This window comes from Alosa pseudoharengus, unplaced genomic scaffold, assembly GCF_046254945.1.
Source record: "Alosa pseudoharengus isolate Yale_2024_CS ecotype anadromous, Long Island Sound unplaced genomic scaffold, YU_APseudo_1.1 YU_APseudo_1.1_scf_21, whole genome shotgun sequence".
Lineage (NCBI taxonomy): Eukaryota > Metazoa > Chordata > Actinopteri > Clupeiformes > Clupeidae > Alosa > Alosa pseudoharengus.
Window position 1 is genome coordinate 34,736,533 of NW_027468674.1, and position 13,950 is coordinate 34,750,482.

The 13,950-nt window shown below is 40.2% G+C and overlaps 1 protein-coding gene across 1 annotated transcript in view; it reads right to left on the reverse strand.

Annotated features, from left to right (window-relative positions):
* ccdc57 (coiled-coil domain containing 57) overlaps nt 1-13,950 on the reverse strand; it is a 172,608-nt gene that overhangs the window by 106,805 nt on the left and 51,853 nt on the right. Inside the window, exons 4-5 of the mRNA XM_076298709.1 lie at nt 5,595-5,696; nt 2,652-2,809 (exon numbers count right to left, since the gene is read on the reverse strand). Of these exons, the coding sequence (XP_076154824.1) occupies nt 2,652-2,809; nt 5,595-5,696 (260 nt within the window). The remainder of the gene's footprint in view (nt 1-2,651; nt 2,810-5,594; nt 5,697-13,950) is intronic.

Below are 13,950 nucleotides of genomic sequence, written 5' to 3' on the forward strand. Positions count from 1 at the left end.
AACCTTGCTGAGATATCACTTAACTTCCTGTTTGGTGGCTTTGCCAACAATTTTAATTGGCTGTTTCGGGCGAATGGTTTTAGATTTGAAGACGAAAAGGGATAACTTTTATGAGGCTTGGTCTAAAGATCATCTGCACCAAGTTTCGTGAAAATCGGACAAACTTTGTGACCTGTGAAAACGTTTAGGTGTTTTAGATTAAATCCAATATGGCGGCCTAATCAATTACGATGACATCACAATTTGGCTTGGGTCAGCCTATGGACCTCCAACAGCATTAACAGACCCCACTAGTACATTTTAATTCCAAACACAGCAGCTACAAGCCAAAATGCATTTTTCGTAATTAAATTAAATCCCATACCAAACCGAAAATCGTCTGCTTTTGATAGCCTGGTATGCCACTCCAAACGAAACACATGTCTCACAATAAAACGCACAATGTAAGAAATAAAGGTCTGCCTCAAATAAGCCTGCCCCAAATAAATACCTGTGCTTTGCGCAGCCTAAGTAAATTGCAGACCCCGGACATAATGTAGGATTTACGAAAAGCATACAATCATACGATGTTGGACGTCTGGCGATGGTCTGGCTGTCTACTGTGCCTCTGACTCCGCTGCCTCATTTGGATGGTAACTCGACAGGTGAGCTGTCAAGATTGGATGGCGTGGATGTGTAAGTAAACTTTTTTGCAGAGTCGGCAAACTACATTATCTTTAACGGTTACTTTACCATCTGCGGTGTACAACCCAAAGCATTTCCAGACACCACATTTTAGATGAGTTGGGGACGTAATTGTCCGCTCAGGCTGACCGTTCTGTGCGTTATCTTCCATTTTCGAAACAGGGTGGCTATTGAGGGCTCTGGCTCCAGTCATTATTGTGGCTACTGGCTTTTATTGGCTTGATTTGGTCATGGGCCAATGCTAGAATACGTTTAGAGCACCCGCTACTGGATGAGATGGCAAACAATAAAATAAAAAACAAACTAATGATAGATTGTAAAAATGCGCTACACGGCACAAAAAAACTAATAGTTTATTTATATTTCACGGATTTTCACATCATGTTCGAATGCATATTTGAATATCGAATAAAAAGTGACAGCCCTATAGAGAAGTCTTGCAGCAGCAGGACTGCAGGCAGACCGCTCTTCATTAGAGCCGCTGTTAACCAATGCAATTAAGTTGCGCTTAGGGCGACTCCACTCGGACTCCACACGCGTTCCCGAACTTTTTGTTCTTGTTGTTACGTGGCAAGCAATGTTTGTGCATTATCGCCACCCTCTTAACTGGAGGACGACTCTTTTTTACAGAATATCCCCAAAAAATTGGCGTTGGTCCATGCGTCATTTCCAGCTTTTAAACTTGGCGCATGGTCAGAGCCGACTGGCACTGGATCCGTACCCCAGTGTTCAATATGGCGTTGACTATGAATTGGCCGGATTTCTAGCCTAGCCTCCACCATTCATTTGTATGGAGGGCGGGACTTAAGTCACTCTCTCCAATTATATATAATAACTTCATGGTCTTGACAGCGTTTCTGAAGAGCCAATCAGCACATTGCATCACCTACTGACTAGCAAATCAGGGGGCATCCTGCGTCACATCTCTCATGCGTGTTCTCGTCGGCCAGGGTCGGCGAACACCATAGCGCGCACAGGCAGGCATAGAGCTAGCGAACTTAGGTCTTAAATCTAACAAGTTATGGCTTTTACAACAAGTTTTTGATGGAAAAGTGGTGTTCAATTTCCAAAATCTTTGTTTAGTGAACGCATAAAACCGTCCATTTGTAAGCAAAATCAAGAAGTACGACCTTTGAGTTTGTTTATCGTTACATAGCAACCTGACCAAGACGAAAGCATACCTTTTCGGCTTAGCTTTCGCATGTCTGCCTTAAATTATCATTAATTCGCAAACGGTTGGGGCTAGTAATGAACCGTGGCGCTTACTTAGTTATAAACTGAGAATGGAATAATAATAACGGTTTCCACACGTACATAGACTCAAGTAGGCTAGACCTATCCTGTCCCGGCTTAAAGTAGGCCTTTATAGCCTTTGATGAAGGTATACCTACATTAAAAGAAGACAGCTTTGTGAATTACGGTATTGTAATCGCCGCCGCCCAAGCAATACAACCGGCAAACAAAGTCCTTATCCTCACTAATCACTAGCTAGCAATATAAATGCACTGTAGACACACACTAACAAACTTTTATTTGGCTACTTTTACAACCTTTTGTGTTGGCATGTAAATATCCAAAACTAACATTGGCAGAATGATTGATGCTGGATTTGAACCAAAGATCCTTAGGTCAAAGCTCGCTCCTCTAACCACTGTGCTACGGCACATCTTGCACATAGTGAAATTATAATTTGACACTTAAAAAGGGGATTTTTAAAAAGTCTTGTTTTTGTTATTCGGCAAGAAAAACGGGGGTTGCCAAAGCCATGAGAAGAAGTCACCAGATTTGTTGCTAGTCACTAGACAGGATTTTTAGTCGCTGGTCAAAAACTGTCAAAAAGTAAAAAACTGGTATTAGTTTTTATTACTCACTTCATATCAAGAAACAGCTTGCCATCATCTAGCTGTTAGTATACATAATGGACAGCTACTACTAACAAAAATAGCCAACAATCATGTAGAAAATACCTAGTATCCTTCATTGAAATTATACTTTTCAGGACCCAGTCTTTATGCTGGATTTCTTTGTGAGCCTGGTAGCACTGATCCTCAGAGGCTTGTAAGGCTTGAGTGGCTTGACTTTGAGTTCTGGTGTGTACCTCCAGCTCCTTATTCAATAGCTCCACCTGCAAAATTAAGTAAATGATTTTACCCAGTTTGCTAATCAGTCACAGAATCTGTATATTTAATACACATACGTATGCAATTGCTGATCTGCAGTGAAACTCTATTACAGTAAGGAATGTCTGATTAACTACAATGGGAAAGTAAAAACTGATGCTTTTTCTGTCACAAAGCGGTATATTATAGCATACTATAGACCAGTTTTTTGTGGGGGCCGGGGCCCCCTGGGGGGCCGTGTGGGGGTGCCAGGGGGGCCTCAGCAAGTTTGAAGGAAAAATAAAAGCAACATTTGAAAAATTGAAAATATACACTATTACTATGAGGGTTGTTATATAATGCCATTATATAACAATATAATAATTTGTCGCATATCTGAACATCTGAACATTATATTTTCCATGATAATGACTGGGAATAATAGTAGAGTGATAGCTCCCATATAGCAGAAAGCCCCAAATGCAATTTTTACACACTGTATGCTCCATCGCGAAGTGCTTGTGGCTAAAATAATTATTAGGATTAGCTTAGTGTATTTTTACATTTGCCGTAGTATTGTCGATGAGTTTACCGTATTTTCCGGACTATAAGTCGCACCGGAGTATAAGTCGCACCAGTCAAAAAATGTGTCATTAAGAGGAAAAAAACATATATATATATATATAAATATATATATGTTGCACCTGAGTCGCAGGACCAGCCAAACTATGAAAAAAAGTGTGACTTATAGTCCGGAAAATACGGTAATAACACATCAAGGGGGTCCTTGGCCAGAACCTAGTGGTATTTGGGGGGCCTTGTCGTGGAAAAGTTTGGGAACCCCTGCTATAGACGACATGACATTCTGAAAAATAGTTTATGGTAATTCAATGTCAAATTAGATAAACTTGTTGCTGCTCAAGTTTTGTTCAAACCTTCTTTATGGGCCCCATCATCACATTCTAAAGTGCATTGTCACTCGTCAAAAGTCTATTCAAATTTAGTAGGATGTCCAGTTCACATTGAATGGGGGTTTCGCTATCAAAAGTGGAGCGCATGGCGTAACAAGGTGTTCCTAGGTCTTTTAATCAGTCATATGGGTGTGTTTGGGGTGTAACATCATTTTAAACCAATGAGAATGACATCTGTCATTCCCTTTAACGGCGCAACGCGCGATATGTCAAATAAATGCATCGGTATTTTGGCATTCAACGGCGCATTTGAAGGAGGCTGCTTGCGAGACCGTATGAAATAGTCATTCTTAAACCATGCATTACTAAAACCTAGCATAGCCTTCACGCATTTGCACTCGTCTATTTGAACTCATTGGCAAAGTGAAACTAACTTCACCAAGGAGTCAGTCAACGACAAGACAGTTATATGCAGTTACTTTCACTATTGACTGACAATGGGTTACCACCGAAAACATAGGCTGGAAAAAGCAACACTTACCCTAATATTGCTCAAATGACTGAATAAAACAACATTTATCCTGCAGAGGAGTTGCTTATATCTCGTGACAGTGTGTCTTCAGCTGTGCTCCATACGTGTCTCTCGCCTCTCCCCTAATCACTTTTAACCGTCATTACCAATTTGCAAATGATGGTGAATACTCATTATGAGATGTACAGTATTTCGTAATATCTTTGTTCTAATTATGTTTCCCATTGTAATCGTGCAATTTGTAATCGTGCAATTTGTAATGCTTTGCATGGACGTGCGCTGGTGTGAGTTCATGAATGATAGAAGGATGGTGCGTGCACCTGCCAATATGACTTGACATGCGCTCTTAAAATAGCATATGAACAACTCGCCATTGACTTCTGACCAGGTTTAGGTGGTGTATGATAGCGATTTTTAGACAACGCGCTAGGCCCCTCCCTAGGTTGTTAATTGCCACACCCCTGGGCGCAATGCTTAAAAAATAAACGTGCAAAATACCGAATTCAACTTCGCGCAGGTGAAAAACGAACTTTACGCCATGCGCTGGTGACCCAAAATACAGCCCTATATCATGAATAGGTCCCAAAACCAAGGCATGTAAAATATTTCGGTAACACTTTATTTTAAGGTTCACATGTTAGCCACTAATACATACCTAATTAATGCCTGTATTAATGACTTGTAAGGCATGTGTTAGGCAACATTAATCATTTGTTAGGCGTGTATTCACAAATTTCTTGTTCATGACGAATTAGGCCTTTATTCTTGACATAATCTTAATAATGACCTAGTAAGCCTTAATCTCTATTTACTAATTAATAGTAAGTACCAAAAGAGAATATGTATAACTCATACTGTCTGAGATCAAGGCTTACTAGGTCATTATTAAGATTATATCAAGAACAAAGGCCTAATTCGTCTTGAACAAGACATTTGTGAATACACGCCTAACAAATGATTAATGTTGCCTAACACACATGCCTTACAAGTCACTAATACAGGCATAATTAGGTATGTATTAGTGGCTGACATGTGAACCTTAAAATAAAGTGTTACCAATATTTGTATACTATTCTATGTCTTCATAAACACATTATACAGCGCCCTCCACAGTTATTGGCACCTATGGTAAAGATGATTAAAATGGGGTATTCAAAACTTATCTTTTGCCATTTTATCTTGTTTTACCCCAAGATGCTATTTTTTTCTGTATCCAGGGACTGACTGGCAATCTGGACATTCTGGAAAAGTCTTGAATGGCCAAATTCCATTTCAAAAATTGGAAAAAACAATGGCGGAAAAAGCTAAATCTAAGACGATGTGGCAACCTTTTTCCTGGATTCTGTCTGATTTCACACAACATGTTACCTTGAGCTTATAAGACAGGACTTCATTGCACAGGTCATCAATCCTCAGGTTGAACTCATGCTCTTGTTTTCGCATTTCAACATCAAAGTATGCCATCATTTCCTGTGATATTCAGACAACACAACAAGTCACTTGCTTTAAAGAATTGTCTTGCATGATCATTTGAAACATTTTGCTTTATTTTGTCAGCGATGAAAATGGCATACCAAGCTACACCAAAGGACTAACAATCTATTGTTTGCCCCAGTCTTGCTTTTGCAGTCACAGAAGGACCTGACTTGATGATGGTTTCTATTTTATGGAAGAATATTAGACTCAGATGTTTTGTGCGTGTGTATCACGTTTTGAAACTGTAGAAATTATTTGTAACTGTAAAAAATATAAACCTGTAAAATATGTTTATAGTGGTTATCACTGCACTGTCTAATTTTTGTTACTACAATGACCATAATGCTTTATGTTTTTGCAATATGTTGATATGGAATTCGGTACAGACCAATCAGATTTGTTTGTTCTCTGTGTTTTTATTTGAATTTTATATCGTCCAATGATCATTTATAAATGTTTAATGCCCGCGAAATGGTGAGCTCTCTGAACATTCAAATGCCTCAGAGGAGCTGAGAGTGCAGTCCCAGTCAGAGTTCGGAGGAGCGAAGTCCTGTTTTTGATAGGCTACTCCATCAATGCCATTCTGGTGTGTAGCGCTATGCCCACTGCGAATCTGTATCTGTGTATCACGTTTTGTCGGAGGTCTCAGGATCACTGTTATTCTGTCCACTGCTGTGTTGCGGCTGTGTTGACATTTAGAAGCTCGCGTTTTTTTGGGCTGTTGGCAAGCTAAGGCAGACGGCTAGCTAGGGGGCAGATAGCTGCTGCCGCCTTAGCTAATTCACCTCTGGGACTTGCCTGATACTTGTCGGGACTCGTTTTCTTCCTCCGGTGCTGGGCCCACCGGAGGTCGACAACCATCACGGACATCTCCTGCAGCTACACTGCTGACATCGAGGATCCTTGTTTGAGGTCGCATCTCACTGCCGCTATCCAACGCTGCAGGGGCGCATTCTGTTCTCTGGTGCTGGGCCCACCAGAGAGCCACCACTGGCTGCGACTGCTAACGGCTAGCTTTGAGGACGACTGAGCGGTAACTAACCCCAGGGTCAGCTGCGAGCTGATTCGCCAGATTGGGACGGTGGATCGTGAGTAACTTGAACCCACACTTACACTGACACACACATTCTCGTTAGGATCACCGCTAGTTTTGGAGGGCCGTTTAGCGGTTGCTGTCCTGCCTGCAGCTCATAGAGCTGCCACTTGTGCACCACCGAGCTCCAACGGCCAGCGAAAGGGGGGGTTGGGGCTATCTTTATTTTAATAAGTATGGGGTTAATACTATATTAATGTGATTATTCTTGTGATTATATGGTATGTTGTTTGTAATGTATCGCTGACTGTTTGTTTCTTTCCACACTGGTGTCTGTTTAGCTTAAGGTAACATAGCATTATATGTTAATCTTTAACATTACCATTCGTTAATGTTCGGTTTTATCCTAACGTTACCCTTGAGCAGTGATGGGCAGTAATGCGTTAGAAGTAACGCGTTACTGTAATCCAATTACTTTTTTCAAGTAACGAGTAAAGTAAGGGATTACAATTGCAAAAACAGTAATTAGATTACTTTTACTTTCCTGCAAGCAGCCTGCGTTACTGCGTTACTAAACCGTGATTTTGCCATAGACAGTAAAAGAATTTGGGATTTTGCCATATGGATTTTGTGAGACTAACTCGTGACAATGATGTAGGCTATAGCTGCGCGATATAGATGTAAACAACAGACACACGTGTGGAAGACATGGAGTGCAGGAGAGAGTGTGAACATGGAGCATTTAATTCATTGCAGTTCAGACATTAAGAAAAAAACATTAACGCTGTACACTCTTCGTGGGAAGAAAAATTTTGTCTACAGCGAAAAATTCCACCTCAAATCTGAGCAAGCACCTAGCAAGCCGGCGCGAAAAACAGGAGTTTTTTTTATTTATGTTTTTATCTGTAGCCTAGGCCCAGGTAGCACCCGATGCGCAATGGATGCACTATGTTATTCATAGGGAAGCGCTCGTGTCAAGGCAGCGTGAGCGCATGTTTGAATCTTCAAGCACGTTCACTAATGAACATTTCTTGAAGCTGGCCTATCTTAGCGATATATTTGGAAAGCTCAATGAGTTAAATCTCCAGTTACAAGGCAAAGACAAGAACCTACCTCACCTAGCAGATAAGATTACTGCATTCACCAAAAAACTTGAGGTATGGGACAGGCGCCTCGATCGCAACAGTATGCCTTTGAGAATCTGAGTGAAATCGCTGAAACGTCTGCTTCGGGAGCCACTCTTGTGATCCCATGTATTAAACAGTAGGCCTACATCACATCCCTGCAAAGTTTATTTCAAAAATATTTCCCAACCAGCAGTGCTCAGTATGACTGGATTATGGATCCATTTAATGCAGCATGTTGGTATTTCATTGAATATATTGTACAATGCTGTAAAATATTGGCCTATGCTTCCTAATATGTTGCTGGAAAACAGAAATATGTGTGTTTAATTTACAATGGCACATTATGTATTTATTTATTATTATATCTGCAGCACCAGCTGATTTTAACTCTGCTGAAGAGGATATATTTAGAACTTGTCTTATTTCAATACATTTTTAAGCAATTTTAAGCTTGACCTACCACTTTCTTACAGCGATGAGGGACAGGTGGGGCTCGAAAAGGCCCCCTTGATCAAAGTGGGGAATGAAAGAAAAAGTTTGAGAAGCACTGCCTTAAACTAAGCATTTACATGAAGCACAGTAGCCTATGCCGATTGAAACACATTCCACTCAGATACGTGCTACCAGGCTCATATAGGCTATCACTTTTAATTGCAAACAGAAAATGTCTAGCTAGCTGTTTATACCAACTTAATATCATGACTATTGCTAATATAGTGCCAAATGTGGAGTTTGTGGACTAGCCATAGGATTATATTTGAATGGAGCTGATCATTATGAGAGTTGTGTAGATGCTCTTAAAGTGACAGCGCACCATTTATAAATGAGTTAAACTGCATCAAATTAGTAGTATTTCTTAAGAAATATATTAAACTAACAGTTCTGCTTTGGGCACCAAAATAGCCAGCAGCGGCACTGCACACACACAGTTCAAACACATACTCTTCTTGACATTAGAACAGCCTAAATGTGGCATGCAACAGCATTTTCTGTTTTGGTAAATGCATTACACCTCTCTGCACTGCAAATGTTAAAAGATGTAAATGTTAATAGAGACTTTGGTTTTAATATTTTTTTTGCTGTATTTTATTTACATCTATTCGAATGAAGGAGTATACACACCAAAAAGTTAAGATTGAAACTAATAAAACCAAGTTTTAAAAAAGCGTATTCAGGTTGTGTATAGCTAGTGTGTTTTTGTAAAGTAACTAAGTAAAGTAATTAGTAAAGTAACTAATTACTTTTGAAAATAAGTAATCAGTAAAGTAACTAGATTACTTTCTTGGATAAGTAATCAGTAATCAGTAACTAATTACTTTTTCCAAGTAACTTGACCAACACTGCCCTTGAGTGAATTGTTCACTTCCTGACATTTGTCAGCTTTTGGGTTGTCACGTTCACAACGTGGCTATTATTAAATAAATATTTAATTATTATATTTCTTTATATCCAGGGTGTATTGGCAATTCATTTAACTACATTCACTAGTCTGATTATTATTTTCACATTGTTAATTTAAATTCTGTAGAAGTGCATAATACACTAGCCTAAGGTAAGTGTAGTATTTTTACAGTGGAGGCACCGCGCTACTAAATTTGTATTTATAATTATTCATATTCATATTTACCATTTATAATCCTACTACACAGCTATACATTTATATTTATGGTATCAGGAATCTCAGCCAATTCACTATTCCACCACTGAGAATTCAGGATCCTGTCGCGCCATTATTTAGTGTAAAGTTAAGTAGTTTAGTAAAGTTAAGCTTTACTGTGCTGAGTGTGCACACCCGTTAAAAAGGGGTTACATTGATATTACAAATATACCCTACACTTACAAATCTATTCTATGGGTACGGATCGGTTTTAGAGCTACAAAATCATCCTACAGTTACAAATACTTTACCATTACAAAAATATTCTACAATTACACATCAATATTCTACAAAAAGTCCTACAGTTAGAAAAGTTTTCAGCAGGTGCACAGACTTTTGCACCACCTTAGGGATAAGAAGCATCTCATATTGTGTGTATCAGGATTTGTAACTGTAAAACTGATTTGTGATTTAACAAAAAATAACACGAACGATTTTCAATATTACTCATGTCCTTCACTTATATTGCCATTACAAATCTCTGCCGCTTGCAAGTAACATTCTTGCAGTTACGAGTACTTTTGAGTCTGTTCTAGCGCTTCCTGTTGAATAGCCAATGGCGATGCTCAGGCTTGGCTAGCCAATCAGGAATCTAATGTTAGGTGCTGCTTTACAGCATGAGCTCATTCCGGAAGTCTAAAGCTAGCACACACACACTCATTCTCAGCAACGAGACTGAAGTGGAGCGTGTCACTAGCTTCAAGTTTCTGGGAGTCCACATCTCTGAGGACCTCTCTTGGACCCTCAACACCTCTACCCTGATCAAGAAGGCTCACCAGCGTCTCTTCTTTCTGAAGAGACTAAAGAAAGTTCACCTATCTCCTCAGATCCTGGTGAACTTCTACCGCTGCACCATCGAGAGCATCCTCATCAACTGTGTCACATTTTGATATGGCAACTGCTCTGCCTACGACCGAAAAGCACTGCAGAGGGTGGTGAAAACTGCCCAACGCAACACCGGTTCCTCACTCCCCTCCATCGAGGCCATCCAGGACAAGCGATGCTTGTGTAAGGTGCACAGCATCATCAAAGACTGTTCTCACCCCAAACACAGACTGTTCACCCTACTCCCCTCCAGGAGGCGTTACAGATCTCTCCGTACACGAACCAGCAGGTTCAGAGGAAGCTTCGTTCCAGCAGCTGTCACCCTACTGAACTCTAGCTCTGCATCCAGGTGACAACCAACCAACTAAGCCCCCGACCCCCACCCGCCCCCGCCCGATGCCTCCTTACCTGTGCAACATTGACAGGGCAACCTTGACAGGGACAACAAGGAGGCGGACATCACTCCACTATTTTCTTGACCTTACTTTGTATATCACATTGCACTTTTCTGCTTTTTTTGCACTTGTGGTTAGACGCAAACTGAATTTCGTTGTCTCTGTACTTGTACTCTGCACAATAACAATAAAGTTGAATCTAATCTAATCTAATCTAATCTAATCTATCTAGGCGATCTAAAACGCATGGTCACTGGCAAATAGTTTTGGGGTTTGTCCAGTCCACATTGGGGGTGGTTTTGTTATCAAACGTAGGGCACCTGGCGCAAAAAGGCGGTTCCTATGTTTCTTAATCAGTCATGGGTGTGTTTTGGGCGTAACATCATTTAAACCAATGAAAATGACATCTGCCATTCCCTTTAAATGTATATAATGCAGGTTTAGTTATTTTTGGCGAGTTTAGAGCTCCCTCTAGAGTCGCGATGTATTTATATGTTACTCTGCTATAGCAAAGTTCTTGTGACTTATCCCCCCTGTACACAATGCAAATGCTTTTGTTGTGGAGGTGAAGGATTAACAACAGGCAAAAACTCTCCAAAATCTCCAAAGAACTATATCTACTGACAAGGTAATGTTTCATATTCTTGCAAGTTTTGGCGGGGCGCTCGGTAGGGACTCGCTGCGTGTATGCTGTATAGCTATGCTAGGCCAACGATTTGCCTATTACAAGTTCATTTACCATCAAATTGGCTTCATAAAGGTGAAAATCTTGCATAGTGTGCCTTTAATAGCAAGCAGCGCAACTTCAAACAGCGCATCGGTATTTTGATAGTCAGTGGCGCATTTGAAGGAATCTGCTTGCACGCGAGACCGTATGGAACAGGTATTTCACTAAACCATGCTTTACTAAAACCTAGCAGAGTATAGCCTACACACATCTGCACTTGTTTATTATTTGAACTCATTGGCAAAGTGAAACTAACTTCACTGTGGTGTCATAGTCGAAACGACAAAACAGTTCTACACAGTTAATTACTTTCAATATTGACAATGCGTTACCATCGAAAACATGGCCTGACAAAAGCAACACTTACCCCAATAATAATATTTAATAATAACCACAACACAACCCTTGCAACAACACAAGAGGTGAATCTTACTCTCACAGGCAAGGTAATTTATCACTAAATTAACACTACAGATAGAAACACTTACCCAAGATATTTTCCTTTTTGCTCAACCATAGTAAGCAATTCTAATAACTTATTTATGCTATTCCTGTATTTGTTTTCCGAGCTGATCTCATGGACACATTTTTTTCGGAGGTTGGGATTTTTAGTCGGGTCCTCTGAGTTTACGGTCGGTGTGAAGGCATATAAACAAACTGCTGGTGCTGGAATATTACCGGACATTTTATCCGGCCAAAAAAAAGTCTAGTATAACCTCTGGTGGCTGGGTGTCTCGGGACACTACTCGGGACAGTGGCTGGGTTTCTCGGGATACTGGACATGCCCTTCTCTGTCTTTACTTGGGACTTGATTTGAACTTGACCGCTAAGACTTGGGACTTACTTGGGTCTGGCCAAGCAGTGACTTGGTCCCACCTCTGCAATAAACCGACTGGTGAAGCAATGGTAATATTACGAGAAACGACGATTAATCTGACTCCATGAAATTAAGAACTTGGCATCTCTAATAGTTACCAAGTAGTTTATCAACTAAAGATGAGTATTGGCATGGCATACGAGAAGAGAGATATGTAATTGGTGGGATATTATCAATTAATTAACCAGTAAAACCAAAAAGGTAAATGTGACCAAAATCAGTTAAATTTAAAGTTAGAATGTCAAATACACCAGAAAAAACAATTCATAAAACAAAGAAAAAATAACAAACCCCAGAGAAGGAAGAGAGCTCATCTCCAAGAGCAATCCTGTTTTATTCCAAAGATTATCTGAATATGCATGACCCTCCTATCCGGCCTGTAGTTCGTTGGATAGCTGGTGGATAGGTGTAGGTGTGACATTTCTGAATCTCACACCTAAACACTATAGTGTAGTTCTTAGTCTACAACTATGCACAGATACATTAGATTATAATGAAACCATTATCAGACTGTTGCCCACATTACAAGTATTAATTCAAGACCAAACATGAATGTTATATTCACAACATACATTTACAGAGATTTCAGAAGTGATCATCAAACCAGTGACTGTTGGTTTCAGTTTTTACTGTGTGATAATTAGTTAGGCCTGGCACCCTGTGTATTGAAGAATGTTCTTTGTTTGAGATGGGGGGGGGGGGTGTGGCCTTTTGGCTGTTTTGGCCCAAAATCCTGGCCTTACAGATGTGACAAAATGTGGCACAATCTCTTTGTAAATTATGTTTCATTGAAAATGTTTCAATCATCCCCGCTGTCCCCTGTGGTAGGTTAATGGGTTAAATATTCTCACCCCTATGTCTTGGCACTCTGTTTCAAGGGACATGAGGTAGGGGAAGTGGAAGGCGTAGGAAAAGGGGTAAGAATGAGAAATGGGATTGGGCCTAAGCATGTCCAGTTGTGAATAGTGCTAGTAGAGAAGGTACTCTCTGAATAGCTGAGTTTTCAGGGGTTTTATTGCAAGACATAATGCACTCTCAAAACAGCAGTGTTGATAGCACTAATACCCGAATAACAATTATTCTGTGTGAAACTTGGCAGGATTAGCTATATTTCCCTCTCTGCTGGAGAAGTTGTGTATTATGCTATTTCAAACTGTGGAAAAAGGTAACAATACAGCACATGGATTTGTTTATAAGGTAGCGAAACGATTAGCATAAGTTTGGCAGAACAATGCGGATGTTACAAGGTAAGATACGAGTTTCTTGTTTTTCACTTCTCTTACTGGGACGGTAGTCCCAAAGTTGCAAGGTTGGTTTTCTGCCTGGGGACGCTAGGGGGAGTGGGGAAAGTCACCATTTTCAACGGAACAGGTCATTTAACCATCCAAATGATTTCTAAGCGGGTTTATTAAATTGAAATAGTTGCCAAGTTCCCCTTTAAGGGAAAAAATCCACAATTTTACACAGATCTCTGTTTCTCGAGGTCACCGAGTACTGTCGATATGTAAAACAATTATGGCATGTATCAACAGTACTCGGTGACCTTAAGAAACAGAAATCTATGTGAAAAAATGCTGGCGTTTTCCAAGCAATAGTTCTCCTTTAAG